General features: G+C 39.3%; 1 protein-coding gene across 4 annotated transcripts in view; it reads right to left on the reverse strand.

Moving 5' to 3' along the window:
* LOC131240634 (bifunctional TH2 protein, mitochondrial-like) overlaps positions 1 to 14866 on the reverse strand; it is a 54558-nt gene extending 39692 nt beyond the window's left edge. For 2 of the 4 annotated variants that reach the window (XM_058238983.1, XM_058238982.1), the window contains exons 1-4: positions 14350 to 14758; positions 14137 to 14245; positions 623 to 913; positions 103 to 517 (exon numbers count right to left, since the gene is read on the reverse strand). In XM_058238983.1, the coding sequence (XP_058094966.1) occupies positions 103 to 517; positions 623 to 913; positions 14137 to 14245; positions 14350 to 14702 (1168 nt within the window). In that variant the 5' untranslated portion in view covers positions 14703 to 14758. The other 2 variants (XM_058238985.1, XM_058238984.1) reach the window with 2 other exon arrangements.
* Between the last annotated feature and the right edge of the window lie 6035 nt (positions 14867 to 20901).

A 20901-nucleotide genomic window follows, 5' to 3' on the forward strand; every position in this document is an offset into this window, starting at 1 on the left:
GCAGGAAGCAAAATATAAATAGTGCTTCCTCATAAAGCCTCATTTGCTTCTTCCAGTAATGATTAAAGAAATGAAACTGCAAAAGCAGCTGCTTTCAGTTACCTATTTCACTAGGCATAATGCCCTCTATGCACTGTTCATGTTCCTCAGAATATTGCCTGGAAAGAACATCCCATGAGTTCCTTAGATCAGCTGATGACTTTCGAGCAATTGAATTTTCAGGTCCACTAGGATCTGCTTTGGGTGCAGTTAATATCGCAATCTCTGCTAAGATGGCAGAGGAATCAACAACAGTACACGTCAAATCAAAATCAGAAAATATAACGAGACGCCGCTCCGCTGGCTCCTGCATTCCTGAGAAAGGGACTACAGTTCGATGAACAATTGGTTGAGCAGACAAAAATTCTATCAGAAGATTCATAGCTTGATGATAAAGCCTTTCTATGACTTTGAGCTCCTCCCCCGTCAACGAGATACTTAGTTTGTCAAGCACTTCCTCAGTTCGCACAGCCACTGCCTGTGTTGGTTCAGAGGGACAACAATGCACAGCCATACTTCAGTAAAATCCTTTTAAGACAGTAGACAATACTAGCAAGTACATCAGATTAAATACGAGCCAAACCTCAAAACTTTCAGAGGCATAACTGTCAATCCACTTCTTATAGGGGTGACTGGTTTCTGCCGGATCCAGACATGACTGAAGCTCCTTACCTAAAAAGGCATATAGTCTCATGCAAGGGGTTATCGCACCTAATGTATAAGCAGCAAGTTTTGTCTTCTCAAAAGGAGTTGCAATTTTGGCAGGGCCTTTTCCTCCTTCGACCTTTCCTGAAGCGGTCGCTACCAGGAAATCTGTGTTTTTAAGAGCTGCGGGGTTCGGAGAGCTCTCTTTTGCAAGGTCCACGCCCCATTCCTGCATAACTGGTTTCCATCACAGAAGTACCATTGCACAGATAATATTCTTCAAAGACACAAAATGACTAGAAAAGAGAACATGTCAATACATAACTTGAAAAATAGAGACTCAAATCTCCTCCAAACATATGTTAACTAACTGCAGCCATAGATCATAAAAGTCTCCGGTCTGTGTTCAACTAATTAGATAATATCAAGATGTTGTTACCTTCTTAACATATGTTTATCACAAATCAAATCCTAGATGAGTAAAATCCTGTAACTTGCTTCAATTCACCAGAAACCAAGTTAATATGTATTTTAGCTTTTTGGGCCAACACTTGTTGCCCTAAAATGTTTTCTCCTTGTCTTTCTTTCTTCCTTCTCTTTCCCTTCAATCTCTCCACTTTCTACTTGGTATCAGAGCATCTTTCCTAAGCTAATTGCAATATGCAGTGTACAGCCAAATAGTCCACTACAGGAGAAATAAATATGGGATCTAGAAGAGAGCTTCATTTTAGAAGATTTACTGTGATTTTTATGCAGTGTACAGCCAAATAGTCCACTACGGGAGAACTAAATATGGGATCTAGAAGAGCTTCATCTTAGCTCTCTCTCTCAAGGAGGATTGCTATATGCAATGGAGCTTTCCTTTTACATTAATCATTTCTTCCTTTTTTAGGCATTTATTATCAGTTGTGGGTGTAGTTCGAAAAAAAAAAGTAGTTCACTTAGATATTGTGTGGTGTTGCACGTGTACCTTCACATACCGTTGTATGTATCGTCGCCCTCTTAACCATCTTTTCAAAAATAAAAATAAAAAAATCCCATTTTCTTGGTGTTTTAAATCGGTTCATTATATGAGCTGAATTGTTGCATTATTTATTAAATATTAGAGCATTAAAATCATATTTATTAATTAAATATTTTTGTCCTACAACACATAGTTTAGGCCACTATAAAATGGAAATCTATAATGTATAGTTGTTTTTTGTAATATATTCAGCCCCTAGTTTTTAATCATTTGTCTTTTTAAGATCCCCTGAAGTTTCACTAAAAAAAATTCCACATTTTCCTCAGGTTGACTCAAATAGTGATACATCCCCTAGTATGTGATTTATAGATGATATCGATACATGTTTCCATATCTCAGGTCTCCGACACATACAATAATAATAATCTCTTAAACACTACCTGCATACACATGCAAGAAGACACGCACACCCACCAACACGCACGCACACAAAAGCAAGCGCACTTCCACCCACAATCACAACCGTTATCCCACACCCAAACGTGCACACATATGAACACAATCTTTTGGAGAGGAGAAATAATGTTATAGAAAGACAACAACAAAAAGATTATAGAGGGCAAGCATTTATGAACAATAAATGATGAATAGAACGGTCATCCTTGGGTAGATCATCAACTATAGAGTTCCCTTCCCTAAGAATACATGCGAAGGACGCCAAAGAAGTACTTCTCTTAACTCTCTAAGTTCCTCCACCATCTTCCCGATCTTCATTGTATCCATGACCAAAGATGCTAATTAATGGCACTTTAAGAATCATCTTCAGTGATTGCAGGGACCTTCGTACAAATGAGTTTGCTTAAGGCCTATCTACAGGGCCTCATTTCCACCTCATTCAAATCACGAACTAATAGGACTAACAAAGACTCGACAAACCTCCTTAGCCATCCCTTATGATATCTCCAATTACTGTTGGGCCAAGGTTGCCCCTTGAGCACCCATCAAAGTTTAGTTTCTGCATCCCCCTTGGCGGAGCCTTCCATGTGGTGTGGATTTAGACAAGAACGGAAAGCATCCTCCACAAACCACATACAACATCTCTTTAGGTCATTTATAGACAATCCAATAAATTCGTTGTGTACCAAAGTCCAACGAATTTTGCCATCGCTTTGGTCAAGGTTCCAGTAAATTTATAAAGGCTATATTATTCACATCTTTCCATATCATCCCCCATATTGCTGGAAGAGATCAGCACCACAGACTACTAGCTCTTTGACTTTTGAAACCGAACCTCCATGCATCGAAGACACTATCCACAAATGAAGGCATCATTCAACTCTCCCTAATAAGTTTTTTCCTTTCTTTTTTTGTTCTTTTCTATCCAACCTCGATCTCTCAATTTATTGGTCAAGTGACAAAGCTCACTTATACCTAGGAAGCTAAGTTGAGAATGTAATTCCACACTTTCTTAGAAAACTGGCAATGAATGAAGAGATGAGTAACCATTTCCTCAACTTTAAGACACAAAAACAATTGACGATATATTCGCCCGCTATTGAGAAAGATGATCCAGCATAAGAACTTCGCCTTTTTTGCAATCCAAGTAAACATGAGTTAATAGCATTGCGAGCATCTCCCACACTCGTGATTCTTCTGTAGAAAGATCACATCATAAAGGCCCGTTATTCAAATCAAGCAACCTAATCCTGGCGCTAGGTTGAAGAATCCTCCAATAAAAGCAACAACTGAGAAAATGAGTCTATTTATTCGGATTTCTCCTGGAGTAGGATGTACCAAATAATCCAATCACCCTGCCTCGAGAATATATGTCAACCATTATGTCCTTTTTCTAGTGCCAACCTATAGAGATGCTCGAAAGTGTTTCCAAGGAACCATCATTGCACCAGTTTTCTTCCAAAAAAAGAATACGAGACTCATTATCTTCCAAATCGTGCGGTCTTATCCCACAATGGAAGGAGTTGATTTCCACGTGATTCAAATTCCTCTTAAGTGGAATGAACTACATTTCCCGATCACCCTCCCTTAAGAAACATATGTTAACCATGATTTACTTTTCCACTACTAACCTATAGAGATTCTCTGGGAAGGAGTTGATTTCCACATGATTCAAATTCCTCCTAGTGGACTGAACTAGATAACCCAATCACCCTCCCTTAAGAACCATCTATCAACCGTGATTTCCTTTTCCACTACCCACCTATAGAGATTCTCAAAGCATTCCTTCCTAGTTATCTTCCCAAAAAAGAATCACAATATCCATTATCGACCCCATATGTGATACCCTCTTTAAATTTGCCCTCCAAACCCCTACCCTCGAGAATTGACATCAGGATAGAGTATCCAACCACCATCATGAAGGCCATATTTAGAGGTCATCGCCCTCCATAAGCTATCCTCATTTTGCAAGAACCTCCATAACCACTTCCTAAGAAGAACTATGTTCATAGCCTTTAATCTTCTGATTTTAAGGCCACCAATATCTCTCAGTTTGCATACTCTTTGTAGCCATTCCAATCTATCCAACACATTTGTTGGGTGTTGAGAAAGGGATATATAACAGATTAGCAAATTAGAAAAAGGTCACCATGATTGGTATAATTCTCCCTCCAAACACCATATGCTTTTCTAGATAGTTTTCTTTCTACTCTTTCCACATAGATACAAAGTGGAAGGCCAAGTTAAGTTAATGAGAAGGAACCAACCCTATAACCTAAGATGGTTGCAAGACTTGCCACAAAATTCTCCATCATGTTTACCCCGATGATTTCTTACTTGGACCAGTTCTTCTAATCTGAAAATACCCCATTCCATCAAACTTCAAGCTCGCAATATATTCTCTAGAAGAAGCACATGTTAACAATGTATTGTCCGTGAACTGAAAATGCAACACCTGGAAATCCAACTCATCTACCTTTAAAACGGGAGATGATGCACTCCTCAATTATTTTCTTGATCATTCTACTGAGTACCTTCCCGACAATTACAAATGGGGACAAGGAAGCAGGTCTCCCAGTCTCAACCCTCTCTAATACCTAAAGAAGCACTTTGAAGAAACGTTGTTCAGAAATAGTCACTATAAAAAAGAAGACAATCAAGAATCCCTGATTTGTTAGAATCTCTCAAGAATATAAGAAAAAAGCTTGAAAACTAGAGACTATCTCAAGCAGCACCTCTCATCATTATGGATCTTTCCCGTTGTGAATCGAGGACAAGCAGCACCTATCATCACTATGGATCAGGGGGATGTGTTGGATGGCTCCCCATTCACAAGTGTAAGAGGTGTTAGTTTGGGTTCCAATTGGTCCATTTTTTTCCTTCTTTTTTTAAAAAAAAAAACATGGGGTAATGAAAATTTATTAAAGAAAAACAAAAGGATGCTTAGGCACCATCCCAAGTGGCAAGTACAACGACGAAATAAATGCCCCAAGAATCCACTCAAACCCTTGACTCTATCCAAGAGCCTTAGAAGCACATCCCATTTAATTACAAAACACTCACTTTTAGAAATACCAAATCACGGAAACTCAACTTGTCCTAAAAAACCCAATTATTGAGTATGAGCCACACCGCACAAAACATTGCTAGCACGGATAAACACTAAACAATCAGACTTCATCTACTGCCTTTCTTGCCCCCATGCCAGGCCCTCATTAGCTCCCCCATGGATTTGTGGCATAACCCATGCCACCTTAAGAAGTACAAAAAATAAATCCCAAATATAATTAGTAAATGGGCAATGGATAAATAAACGATTCACAGATTTGCCTCATTCAAACGCAAAAGGCAGCCATTTCATGACACACATTCCTCTCTCACTAAGATTATCCATCATAAGCCCTTTTTACCCACTAAACAGGTGAAAGCTAGGTCCCAAGGAGGACCCTTACACTTTCAAATAAGGGAGATGGGGTAGAAGGGCCAATAGAGTGAGGGCAAGCTAGAACCGAATAGAATGACTTGACCGAAGGCTGCCCCAGGGTATCAGCATTGCTAAGGTATTCCAAGACAATTACCGATGGTAATAGTGGTAACCGTTGCGCATTACAAGATCGTAATGGCCGTTATACAAAAATTGACCCATAATAGCCCAATAATAGTCCTCTATAGGTTTTTTCTAAAATTATATGTAACGGCCATTATAGCCCATATCGTAACGATAACGACTATGGCTAGCATGACCACCATTACTGCTATGGAATAAATTGAGCATTCCACACCCAATAAATTGAGTCAAGCAACATGATCCCATAATGATGGGTGAGCTCATAAGGCAGGTAAAGTCTTGACGCAAGGAAAAGCATGAAACAATAATGAGAAAGATCATCATCTTCCTCAAGTAGTCAAACCCTTAAATCCATAAGGTAGTTCTTGAATCTACGAGAAAAAATAAAAGTGAAAACTCGAATATTTAATTGCATAATGAACTGACATTGCTCGATTACATCACTTATATGGAATACCTAAAACCCTAATTCGAAATTATCCAAAATAGCAAAAAAAAAAAAAAAAAAACCTCCCAAAAAATTAAATTTGCCAAAAAAATATAAACCTCAAATAAACCTTACCGGAGCATTCCCAACGTTATTACAAGTAATTTCTTAAAAATGTGAAAATACTATAACTGCAAGAATAGGGAGATACGACGAAAACAAAAGAATAAAAATAAAAATAATAAAGTTTTCCTAAAATTGCAATTTTGAACCTCATTACGAGTGTTTCTCACGAAATAGATGTCCACAACCAGCCATGAAGATCGGTTGACCCCAAAACCACCATTACATAAAGATCAATAGGCTATGCATTTCATAACGATGCCTGTATCAAAAATTAGGGCTGTTTTTACGGTCAACACTTCAAACAACGATTTCTCCATATCCGAAATCAATCTCTTCGAACTAAACATGCCTAGGGACTCAGTTATGTCATGCCCTACGTAAGATTGGGTCCAATTATGACGGACTACTTCCGCTTTTGTTTGGCCTTCTTTTAGACTAGTCGTATTAAGAATGCATTTGCAGCCCATCCTACATCAATCAAGTCTTCAACCTCTTCCTCAATCTTGCTTTTGCAAAATGTCAAGGTCTAGAACAGTCTGAGGGCCAAGCCTGAGCAGAAAATTAAAGGCCATTTACTAATTAGGCTAGGCTCGGTTATGTATAAAGGCCCATTAGCCTTAGCCCAGCCCGTTAAAGACTGTCAAGGGCATTTTTTGTAATATTAAACACATTATTAAGGAATTATATGGACTTTTGAAATTCCAATTACTCAAATTAGGCAGCATTCAATGCATTAGGTCCTCTGAGTTTGAAAAAGGAAGTCTCTTCCATACAAAAATGATGGTATACAAACAAATGCAACACGTAAGCTTTGTGGGCCAACTTAAATGTTTTTGTGACATCCACTCCATCCATTTGTTGTGCCACCTCAACTTAGTAACTGAGCTTAATAATTAGGTTGTTCCAAAACTCACTTGAGCCACACTATAAGAACAGTGGGAATGGGGTGTCCACTGTTCACCAACTTAATAATAGGGCCCACCATGTTGTTTATATTCCATCTGACCCGTTCACCAAGTGAGCCTCACAAGCACGAGGAATCTCAAAACTTAACATCGAAGAGTCTCTCCTTGTGCATGAGAAGTTGGCACATCTTGGAATCGGATGTTAATGGTTCCAACCGTGTTTCATTTGTTCATCCTCGTGGCAGAAGAGATGAACAATTGGAGAGCTACAATTGTGAATTGTGATGTAAATTTTAAGATTCTCAAGTTACACAAAGAATCTAAGAATTTCAATTAACAAATCTAAGATTGATTAAAGGAAATGTCTAAAGATCCAACGAATGAGTACCTAGAGAAGGTGCCACAATCAAAGAAGATCCACATGAAGAGTTGGATGATGAACTAGTAGATGAATCTATCCATAGACAGATTAGACAACATATCAACAATTAGACCGGCAAGGATGAGATGAGCAGCTCAACGGTTGAACTAGCGCATTCTACGGTATAAGTCAAAGATGAGATGATCATGCCGGTCCCCATCCGAACAACGATCAAAGCACAGAAATCGGAATCCAGTAAGGACATAGGCAACACTATGTAAACAAGGAGTGGATAGACTTACAACTCCATAACTACAAAAGTGTAAGCCGACACCTAGCATATGTAGAGCACAAAGATGAACAAAGATGTGTCATGATCTACAACCCCATTTGATGCAAGTGGTAATCCGACACATGGGCCTTCACTATCAACTACCGCCAACAAGGAAGAAACATTATAAAGGTAGATCGCTATCATCTATCAAGTCAAAGATGAGTTCCTTCCTACCAGTGAGGAATAATGCAAGCATGAACGATCGCAAGAAGTATGAGATGAAGATGCGGGCCCCAAAAGCCTGGTTTGTTGGTGGTACAACCCATTTGGTGGGCCCCACATGTTGAGTTATGCAGCTTATGTTTAGAGATTTTTAAGAAATAAATAACCTTTGTGAAGGTCTAGATTGGTTCTTTTAGGTCTTTATCCAGTGAAGATTTTGAAGGATAGTGATATTTAGTCATTCATGGTTTCAATTTTGAGAGATTTGTGTCTTTGAAGATATTTAACAAAATAAATTAATATCTCAATTGGTCTTTAATAAGATATATTAATATCTTGGAAGATCTATGGAATGCCAAATCGGTTACGTATCGGCCGTATCGGCCGATACGTAACGGTAACGGTACGAACCGTTACCCGTTTTGGGGCCGAAACTGCCGATTCGATTTTTTGTACCCGTATCGGCCGATACGGGACCGATACGGGCATAACGGGGCATAACGGGCCGTTACGGGCCCGTAACGGGCCCGAAACGGTAACTTTTTTTTTAGCTCTGTTTTTGCCGTTTTTTTGAAACCTCTTGCTTCCAAACTGTTTCTAAGTCCTTCTACTACTAATTTCGACCAACCTTAGCTAGGTATTTGATAGAAAAACACATTATATTATAGATTTTTTTGAATCAAAGCTCGGTGGGCCATTTTTCAGAAATTCGTCAAAAATAGGTATTTATACTTTTTTTAATATATTTTGCTGTTTTAATCATGTCATATAATGTGTTAATCATAGTAGAACATGTTAATGTGCATTTTACAGATTTGGGGTGCCATTTAATAATTTTTTAATATTTTTTTCTATTTACGCATGAATTTTGGCCCCTTTTTTTAAAATTCGAAAAATCAGTTTTTAATGGTTGTTTTGCTGTTTTAATCATGCCATTTGATGTATTAATCATAGTAGAACATGTTAATGTGCATTTTACAGATTTGGGGTGCCATTTTATATTTTTTAGATATTTTTTCTATTTACGCATTTATTTTGGCCCTTTTTTATAAAATTCGAAAAACCATTTTTAAATGATTCTTTTGCTGTTTTAATGATGTCATATGATGTGTTAATCATAGTAGAACATGTTAATGTGCATTTTACAGATTTGGGGTTCCATTTTATATATTTTATATATTTTTTTCTATTTACGCATTTATTTTGGCCCTTTTTTTGAAAATTCGAAAAATCATTTTTTAATGATTCTTTTGCTGTTTTAATGATGCCATATGATGTGTTAATCATAGTAGAACATGTTAATATGCATTTTACAGATTTGGGGTGTCATTTTATAATTTTTTTTATATTTTTTTCTATTTACGCATTTATTTCGGCCCTTTTTTTGAAAATTCGAAAAATCATTGTTTAACGATTCTTTTGCTGTTTTAATGATGCCATATGATGTGTTAATCATAGTAGAACATGTTAATGTGCATTTTACATATTTGGGGTGCCATTTTATATATATTTTTTATTTTTTTCTATTTACGCATTTTTTTCGGCCCTTTTTTTGAAAATTCGAAAAATCATTTTTTAATGATTCTTTTGCTGTTTTAATGATGCCATATGATGTGTTAATCATAGTAGAACATGTTAATGTGCATTTTACATATTTGGGGTGCCATTTTATATTTTTTTCTATTTACGCATGAATTTTGGCCCTCAAAAATAATTGCAAACACCTAAATGTAAGATATTTTCATATTACATTCATTCTAATATATCTATCATTGATAGTAGATAGTTAGACAATTAAATATATGAATTTTGTAGTCAAATTCAGGTTATCTGGTTCATAAATTCATCAGACAGTCCGATACAACTTCTCACTAAAGAGTGGACCGTTACACCACCATAAACATGTTCCAATTTATAAATGAATGCATATTTGGAATGCTTAGAATATTCCGGATTTAATCCATATTTTTTCATATTTTTTTGGCAAAAAAAAATTTTTGCGCCGTTACGGGCCGTTACGCCCCCGTATCACCGTTACGCCCCCGTATCCGTATCGGTTTTGGAGGTCACCGTTACGCCAACCGATACCGATACGGGACACCTTTTATACTAAGTTCAATATTAGCATAAGAGAATAAAAAGAAGGGAGAGATTAAAGTCCACATGTGTGTAGTATTTTTTATTATTTTAGAATACTTGAGCTTTTATATATGTGTGTCTTTGTACATGCCGTATGAAAGGAAGATTGGAATTTGAGAGAGAACATGAGTTTAGGAAGAAATATTCTGTTGCAAAGGGAGAAAACCATATAAAATTAACCCCTTTGAATTGTGTAGTGTGTGCAAAAGTCTCATATTCTCCTCTTCTATCTTCTTTCTCATCCCTCCTACATCATTTTAGGCACCTTCGATTGTCTCTTTTTGTGTAGTTTGTTTTGCTTCTCAAGTTTGGCAAGGCAACAAGAGGGTCACCCTTCGCCTCTATTCTCATCTTTTGTTTTCTTCCAACGCTTAATGAATTCATCATCTTTTCTTTTAAAAAATGATGGGAGTAGAGAATGAGGCAGAGTAATGCAATCTTTCATCCATCCCACTCCCTATGAGGCTAATAACTAAAAATCTTTTATCTATAGCACTCACCTCTCTCTTAGGGATAAGGGCAATTTAAGAAAGATCCCATCTCCCTACAAACTCTTTCCCTTCCATGATTTTTTTCTAGAAATGCAAATAAATCTCTTTTCACCTCCGCCCAAAATTTTGGTGAAAAGCCAACAGGAAGCCCATCTGGAATATCAAAGATGGCTTCCTAATCCCTTCTTCAAAAGAGCTATGCTCTTAACATATCCCATTAGCTTTCTAATTATGATTTGGTCAAACAGCAAGTTATCGAGTGTTAGCCACACCCAATTTCCACCCCGTACAATCTCATGTACTAAAAAACAATTGCCATGCATATTTCTTCCCAATCGTCCAAACATCCCCGATCCCCCAACTGAAATGAGGCCTACTTCTAAAACCAGCTCATTCCATGCCAAAAAAGGGGGTTAAATTCATTTCTTCTTTTCTTTTCTTTTTTCTTTAATCGTAGAAAACCAACCAAAAGTCCAACAAATACTTCGCTGGAGTACATAAGGTTCTATTTTTCCTAATCAAATCCGGTATCGTTTCAATAGCCACATACACACTAACAAGTCTGAAAAGATTAAATGCACCTAATCAAGCATCTAATACACGCCATGTTCATCAAGTTCAATCAGAGGTGAGCAATCAAGTATATCTCACATCATAAATTGCTGTGAGAAGTGCTCGCGTGCTGCAGTATCAACCCTAGGGGGTGTGGCACATACGATGCAGACAGACAGAGAGGGAGGGAGAGAGAGATTGGAGGGGAACGGTGTGGCTAAGTGCAGGCTACATGCAGGCGATTGCTAATGATCAACTGAACCTAATCCACGTTACAAAGCTGCTCAAAAAAACCCCCCAAAAAGTTAGTACAGTAAGAAAAATCGAAATCTGGATTTTTCTGACTTTTACCTATTTTCGCTGAAACGCAACAAAAAGCTATCCAAAAATTGCATAAAAAACACCAATATTCTTCTAAAACCATTCTCTGCTAGATCCTATACTTTTCTGCTTTAAAGGACTACATGGATGTACCTCACTGGCATCAACAGTGGGCCCCACAATAGTAGACTGCGATCAGATCCAAAAGCCTGCTCTAATACCAAGCAGAAAGTGGTGAGGTAGCTAACAGACAATAATTAGTAGACAATTTCTGAACATGAAGAATGGATGACAAAGGCAATGAAGGCGATTGAGTGATGTTTCCTCTTCCCTCAACAAGAGTACATGATTCATCGGCTGTTTTTATGTGGCTAGAGTCAAAACAGAAAACTGTTGGAACAGTTTGAAATTGTGGGCATCCCATCTCACTGTTTCTGAAGCTTTGGCCCACTTGATTTTAGATATGCCTCTGTTTTGGCCTCCTGACCTAACATGAGCCGCCGTGGACTGAGTGATGTTTCCTCTTCCCTCAACATGAGTACATGATTCATCGGCTGTTTTTATGCAGCTAGAGTCAAAACAGAAAACTGTTGGAGCAGTTTCAAACTGTGGGCATCCCATCTCACTGTTTCTGATGCTTTGGCCCACTTGATTTTAGATATGCCTCAGCTTTGGCCTCCCAACCTAACATGAGCCACCGCAAATGATGGATGTAGTGGATGTTCCGGATGTTGCCAGGACATCATGGTGGGCCCTAAATGGTTTTTTCGTTGGACAAAATTCTGAAGGGTTGCGTTGTGTGTGGGCTCGGAGGAGAGGAAATGGTGCATGCTACTCTCATTTAAATTATTTATAAAAAAAAAAAAAGGGACATGACAGAAATATCCCCAGTTGAAGGGCCAGACACATCCACTATTCTTTATGTTTTAAAATCTCTCAACAACTAATTGTGGGGGAAAAGTATCCACCAACTTCTCGTGTTATATATTATAGATATAAGTCCTCAGAGTTCAAACCAAGATCCTAAGGCCTTGATGCTTTCTTCTTTGAAAGAATCGCTTGTTTATAAAGAGGTAAAAGCTTTCTCTCAAAAGCAATATGGTGCTAGAAGTTGAGAATTTCTTATAAATACTTTCGACATTATGATATGAAACATAGAAATCACTTGCATGTTGCTTTATGATGTATTGACTCCATAGGATAGTATGTGCCAAACAAGGTAGTGGAATGCCTGAAATAGCCTAATCAACTGATGCCTTCTTGGTATCTGGAGGTCACCAATGAATAGACCATGAACTCCTCTAACTGTCAAATCTTTTGAGTTCCAAACAAGTCAAACCATAGTACTTGCACATGTCAAACCATCATAACTCATGTGTTGGAAACAATAAATCAAGAGTCCTGATATATTACAGCATCTTGCTTGCCTTTCATGAGATCTAAATTGCTCCTAGCATTAATCCTCTTCAACGATTCCTTTTGCCTTGACAAATCTGGTTTGCCTTCTCAAAATGTTTCTCTTCCGTACAATAAGAGATCACAAATTTGTTACAATTCCAAGTTCTTTATTTACATTTGCATTGCTTCACAGCAAAATGATGCATATGGATACCCTACAGCCAGTTCGAATTCAAGTCCGATCGCAATTGGTGGCGGAAAATGCCCTTTCAGGAGATGATGATTTCAAAGAAAAGAAGCCACCCGCAATGGATTTTCTAATGAATGTTGAAATGTTCTAAGAAACATCCTATATTAAGAAAAGAAGAATCTACTTCGATCGGATATGGATTCTTTTTTTTAGAGAGAGAGAGAGAAATAACAACATTTTATTAAAAGGCGTACCAAAAGGCACAAAAGAATTCAAACAAACAGAAAAACACAACAAAAGTCCCCAACAGCCTAGGAAAGCTTAACATAGTTCTCCCACTCAAAAGTGAGATGATTAATCCTACAAAGAACATTTTCCACGTACACCGACTCGTTATGAAAGCAGCAAGAGTTCCTAGTTCCCCAAACTGCCCGCAAAATGGCCATAATATGGAGTGTCTCCAAATGACTCTTCCGACCTTTCCCGAACCTCCCTCATGCCATGCCAAAAGGAGATCCTCACCCGCCTTCGGCATCACCCACATAGCACCTAAAGATAGCAAGAAATGCTCCCAAACCTTCCTCACAAATGGGCAATGAATGAAAATATGGTCAACGGACTCCGCATCTGGCATACGCATCAAACATATATTCGGTAGGATGAGAGATCGTCTTTGTAGGTGGATTTCTAATCGATGTTGAAATGCTTCAAGAAACATCCAAACGGATATATATATATATATATATATATATATATATATATATATATATATATATATATATATATATATATATATATATATATATATATATATATATATAATTTTAAAAAAATAAAAAAGAAGAGTCTACTTGGATCAGATATGGATTTCTAATGGATGTTGAAATGTTCCAAGAAACATCCAAACGGGCCCATACATTATTTTTTAAAAAAAAAAAGAAGAAGTCTTCTTAAATCAGATATGGAAATTATCGTGAATAGAAGAACGAAAGAGCAATTCAAATGTCCAAATAACACATCAAGGCAATCAAAAGAAAAAAAAAACCCCGAAATCTTACTTTCATTGACAAATCATACATTTTCATCTCTTCCAAAGCCCTATTCCTCAAATAGCATATCGCCACCTTTGCATCATCATCGTCTGCACAATCCTCCGCCATATCATACCTAAAAAGGAAAAGAAAAACCCTAATTCAACACAATCTCACCAAAAGAAATACCAAACCTAACTCTAAACAAGAAAAAGAAATAAAGGATGCCCAACAACTAACGCTTGCACGAAAGCCCTAAGGAAATACACATCCTGCGCGATGTATTTCCGGAAAGTCTCCAATTCCAATCTGCCAGAAGCCAAAGACACGACGAACGGTGTGTACGCGGCAAAGACGGATTGCTTCTGGAACTTGATCCAGAACCGAGAGGACGGACCTTCTACGTTCCGACCGACTCCCATTGCCGAGAAATTGGGATGAGATTGCTTTCGTCCCTCCGTTTTAGAAGCGGACAGCCGATACCCGATACGCGGAAATCTTATCGGGAATCGGAACGGAGATTTCGGCGAATATGAACCCTTGATTTGGAGAGAGATCCAAGGGTTCGGATTTCGAAGGAAGAAGGAGAGCATCAAAACAGAGAGAGAGAGAGAGAGAGAGAGAGAGTGAGAGAGAGAGTGAGTGAGAGAGAGAGAGAGAGACACCTTGCGAGAAAATAGGTGGGGAGAGAGGGGTGGGGGAAGAATATTTACACGGGAGAGAGAGATAGGCCGGCGGTTCTTTTCATTTCACGGTCTTCTCGTGAGTGTGGGACATGTCCAAACCGGACCGGACTGGCGGTTGTACTACGAGAATCTGTACGGTAGTTCGCGCGAGGGGAAATGAAGAGGTTAACCGCTTTACACGTGCCAATCTATGGCACGAGTAAGAGATCCTAACCGAGAACTGCTGGGTCAGTTGTTTGAGCATGGCCTGGCTTGTGAACCAGGGAAATCTAGTCATCAGGCGGGCCACGCCTTTATGGAGAAAAAGGACGGTTGGATAGTGTCCAACCTGTACATCCGATGTGCATGGGTGGCCCACCTTATGTAAACAGCCCCTATTTCTCGGAAACGGATTGGCTACTCCCCGTGCGACCAGCCATTGGCTGTGATCGGTGCTCGGTGGGACCCACCATGATGTATGCGTTTCATCCATGCTATCCATCTATTTTTCTAGATCATTCTATGGTATGATAACAAAAACAAGGTATATCCCCATCTCAAGTGGACCACATTACAGGAAACAGTGTTGAATGAACGTTGACCATTAAAACCTTTTCGGGGTGCATAAAAGTTTTGGATCAAGCTGATCTTTGTTTTTTACCTTTATCTGGGCCTGTATGACCTAATCAAAAGATTGGATGTCAAATAAACAGTACACTGGGCCTTAGGACGATTTTAATGGTGGATATCTAATCAATAGTTTTCCTGTGGTGTGGTCCACTTGAGATTAATATCCCTATCATTTTTGGGTTCAAGATCTAAAATTATCTATAAAAATATATGTATAGAATGGATAAAACACGTATGTCATGGTGGGGCCCATAGAGCACCGACCATCTGCCACCGGGCTGGTGGCGGGGGGAGTAGTCAATCGGATTCCCTATTTTGGGAGAAAATTATCACTGTAACGTCACCTTTTATCCAGCTTCTTGTTGGAGACGTTCAAAACTTATCTTTCTAACTTAGACCTTTGATGTACGGACAGAGCATTTTAGGACGGAAGAACCCCTGCTTTTCAGAAAAGGTAGGGGTATTTTCGTCCTCAAATGCTCTGTCCGTACGTAAAAGGTCTAAGTTGAGAAGGTAAGTTTTGGGCGTTGTTAAAAGAAGCTGGATAAAAGGTGGTTTTTACTATGATAATTTTCTCTTCTCATGGACTCACCGTAGGCCGAAGCTGACTAGCTGTGTCATTTGCAGCCGTGCATCTCTCCACCCAAATACATGCTGCCCACACGTGCAGTGTTGCGTATGCATGCCCCAAATTCCATGCTTTTAGGGTCGCGCGGCGAATGTTCCTTAGCCCAGAGATCGGTCCGGATCACTCATCAAGTGGACCATACACGAACCGACAAATGGACGGTCAGTAATTCCGGACAACGCGTAAGCATTGGGGGCGTGCGGCGTGCCTACAACGAACGAGCACCATTTGAGGGACACGTGCATGAGATCCACGCCGTCCATCAGGTGCGCTGCCTCGGGTTCATTTTGGAACTTTATTAACTGGGTCGGTCTAAAACTCAGGTGGGCCACACCATGAGTAAGATTTGGGATGGGACACGCCATGGCTATATATGGAGCCTACCGTGGTTTGTATATGCCATCCAAACCATTCATACGACTCTTCTCACCAAGACGAAGGTACTTTTGAGAAAATCACACTATTATAAAAATAAGGTGGACCACACCACGTGAATTTATAGATTTTATGAATATTTTACGCTGCTTCCAATGGTGAGGCCCACCTGAGTCTTAGATCAGCGTGATGTACAATAGAAAGGCATAACATGGGGCAGATCACCTGATGGACGGGGTGGATCTCATCCACCCGTCCATCCACGCCTGATGAACATCCTGGATCTTGCACGTGTGCCGCCTGTGGGCGCTTGTGTTGTGCGGTAGCACCATCGTTCTAGAATCTACATCGTCCATTGACAGTCAGTTGGGGGTACTGTGCACCGTTAGAAGGGATTCCCGCCCTTTTACAAAAAAAAAAAGCGATGGGAATCCCGTTTGAATGTACGTAGAGATGCCTGCTCATCATCAATCGACGACGGAGATTTTGGAAGGAGATAAACCAATGATACTCTGTAGAGTGTGATGGATCAAACGCAGGCACTTAGAAATTACTTAAAATTTGTACACGTGTCAAATAAGTAATTCAAGTCGAACCATCCAACGTAAGTATACCAGTTTAGATGTATGGTGACCAAAAGATTAAGCTTATTTAATTATCTGGCTGTCAGATTGGTGGACATTTATTTGGTGATTAATAAAGAAAAGAATCCAATGGTCTTATTTCTACAAACACAAATCAGAAGATAGAATCATTCAACCAATTTTACGTTTGGAAAGTAGCTTAAAAGAGATGGTTTCCCTAATTCAGTCGGTTTAATTTGAGAAAATATATACAACGTTTATGACTTCTAAGAGTGCGAATCAAGTGCCATACGTAGCCGAGGGCCCACCATGATGTATATGTTTTACCCACGGGCATATCAAAATCTCATGTGGACCACATCATAGAAAACAATAGTAATTGAATGTATACCATTATTTGACATCCAACCTTTTAATTAAGTTGTACAATAGGGGTGTACATCGAGCCGAACCCGAGTCGAGCTGGGCCAGTTCGGCTCGGCTCGGTCACCAAGCAGACCCAGCTCAAAATTGGCTCGGCTCGGTGACCGAGCCGGCATGTCCAGCTCGGCTTAGCTCAGTCAACAATTAAACCAGTTCGAGCCAAGTTCGAGCCAATTTCAAACTTTTAAGCCGAGTTCAGTAACAAGGCAGACCCCACCCATGATCTAGATGGTGAAGATCACTCCCCATAAAATGGTGGTGAACAATCACTTTAACCTTATCCGAAATCCCCAAAACCATTCCCCTCAAAATAGAGGAAAAGCAACCGGAAGAAAGGATGAAAAATCCCCATTCCTACCCATCTCTCTTCAATCAAAATAAAATTTAAAAAAATAATAAAAAACAAAAAGAAGAAGAGGAACAATATTAAATTAATTAATTAACTAATTGAGAAAGGGAAAGAGAGATTAGAGAATCAATCTCTCTCTGATTTTTTTTTTACTAACCTTTGTAAATGGCGGAAGAAGCTAATGCGATCTCTTATTCGATTCGCTATAAAGCACGACACCCATGATCATCACCTCAAACCTCGTCATTCCCATCACCATCATCGGATTCCTGAAAACCAGCACAGACATGACCACAGCAATGGTGACCTTGGCATTCCCAAGCACCTGCAGCGTCAGGGCGCTTGTGTGCTTCGTCACCAGGAAATTCGTCAAATTCACCAAATACGCTACTGTAGCATTCCCCACCAGCAAGAACAAGATGAACGAATCTTCCCTCACTTTCGGAACGAGCTAGTTAGAGTTTTTTTTTTTTTTTTGAGAGAGAGAGAGAGAGGGGGTTTTTTTTTTTTTTTTTGAAAGGAAACGAACGAGCAGCTGGGAAAAATGGGATGGGTTAGGGTTTTAATTTTTAAAAGGTATATGTACCCTACATCGAGTCAAGCTGAGTTCGTTCGACCCAAGTTCGATCCGAGTCGAGTCGAGCTAGGTCGAGCTCGAACTTGGCTTGAATTTATTTTAGAGCTCAAACAATCATCTTGGCTCAGTCCAAACTCAGCTTCGAACCAAGTCAAGTCGAGCGAGCTCGACTCGTGTACCCCCTACAGATGTTAATGAAGGGTAAATAAATAAACATTAACTTGATCCAGAATTTTTGTGGGCCCAAAATATTTTTTAACGGTGGCCATTCAATCACCGCTGTTTTCCGTTATACGGTCAGATCTACCGCATTTTTGGGCACATTTCATAAAATATATGGAAAATGAAATGTGCAGATGAAACAGATACACGGACCCACAGAAAACCAAATAGTGGGCAGCGTCAGTGGGAACGCGGACTGCGTCCTGCCCCTACCAGTCTCCAGACGGGACGGGCAGCAGCTATGAGTGGCCACCGTGATGTACGGGTCTTATCCACACCGTCCATCCATTTTTTGTATTATTTTAGATAATAGGCACAAAAATTAGGTAGATCCAAAGCTCAAGTGGATCACACCATACCACAGAACGTCAGATGAGTGGATTGGATGAAATATATACACAATCTTGGACCCCACACGAAATTTGGACGATATTAATGGTGGGACTTCCGACCTCCACCGTTTTCCTCGTCGTAGCCCACCTGAGCTATGGATCGGCCTGAATTTTGATGCCGGTACCAAAAAAAAGTTCCGAACCTGATGAACGGTCTGGATCTCATCCCAATAAAGTCATTCTGTCCAAATCAGCGAGAGTAATGCGCTCCTTCTCTGTACGAAAGCCACGCAAGTGTTTTTGGATTTATGATTTACTGCCTGCTCGTACGATCATGACGGTTGATCCGACAAGAGTTAACTTAGATAAGGAATCTTTAATAATTTATCCACATTTGAAGATATTGACCATTTTGGTGGTTGGATGGACTGCATTTTACTTTCTATTGGGCGGTTTGTTTTTTCAACTAGTGCCCAAATAATGATAAATAACTAATAATGACTTTTGAGATATGTTTGAATCAAAGAAAATTCTTATATAATTACACCTTGAAAATAAGGTCCTAACATATGAAATTGAACAATTATTGAATACTATTAAAATTTGTGAGACCCACTGCCATTTTCCTGTTACAATGGCTCAACAGTCTCATTTCATATTTGATTGCAAGCTCAGTGTATTGTGCTAGATGACTACTCTGGTAACTCTCCCATCCTAGGGGCCTCTTGGGTAGAATTTTATACGCTCGAGGAGTAGATTGTTGCCCTAGTGATGTGTTGTTGTTGTCTAACTGCTTACTAGTTCCTTGGTTATAACCAGTGTTGGCCGAGCTTACGTTGTATGCAAGGATGTCCAACCTGACTTTATCTTAGTGGTCAATCTATTTTTCACTTGACAATGGCCCTGCAAGGGCCACTTGGATGAACATGTGAAATCTATACCATGCATTTGTTGCACCTATTAATATTTTGACATTAGCTTAAAAACTTAGTGCATATAAAATTTAAGTAGGCCTAAACATAAAAATAATAAATAATAAATAAAATAAAATAAAATTGCTCGAGGTAGGTAATCTACGGTTTCAACCACGAAACACGAACCGAGCTAGCTCGGTTAGCTCACTCTACTCCACTCGAAAAAGCTCGATTCAACTTAGTTCGAAGCTGAGTTCAAGCCGAGTCAAGTTAGTTTTTTGAGCTCAAAAATGAGTTCGAGCCGAGTTCGAGTAGGCCCTCGGATCGAATCCAGCTCAAATCGAACTCGGATCAAACCAGTTTGGTGACTCGATTACTTCGCCATTGATGTTGCTCATCAAGTGTTCGATAAAATGACTCAACAAAGTGTGGCTGGTGGCAAGGAAGGTATGTACATGAAACAAATACCATTTTTTCTTGATTTTTATATTGCTTAAAAGGTGTTTGATAAAATACTTGTAAAATCATTGCTTCTGTTTCACATACAAAGGGATTTTGAAGGTGCAGTCCAGGTGTTTGTGGAAATGCTTCAATGGTGAACTCGGCTCGATCTTGGCTCAAACTCGACTCGAACGGGCCCGAACTGCTGACCAAACCGAGCCAAGCTGGATAGTCAGGCTCGAAGACCGAGCCGAGCCGAGTTTGAGCTGAGGTCAGCTAGTAGCCGAGCCGAGTCGAGTTGAGGCCAGCTTGACTTGGTTTGACTAGATGTACACCCGTAATGAAAACCCTTCTCTCCTTGCACATAGTAAAGCCTTTTGCTAAAATTTCTCCATATTTTATTTTATTCTTTTTGGCTTTCTTTTGTTATTTTGGTCAATCATCATCCATAGCAAGCCCATTATATAAACGATTTTATTCATTGAAATATATACTATTGCAGATACGCCTACATGTATCCGAGCAATTCTCATCTTCATACGTAGAATTCTCTTATTTAGATCAATCTCCATTCTTCGAAAATTCTGACGGACCATCTACTGATGGCCCATCAGATCAACAGTCTAGATTACCAATCAATGGATACCAGACG

The sequence above is a fragment of the Magnolia sinica genome, chromosome 3 (assembly GCF_029962835.1).
Source record: "Magnolia sinica isolate HGM2019 chromosome 3, MsV1, whole genome shotgun sequence".
NCBI classification, from domain to species: Eukaryota; Viridiplantae; Streptophyta; class Magnoliopsida; order Magnoliales; family Magnoliaceae; genus Magnolia; species Magnolia sinica.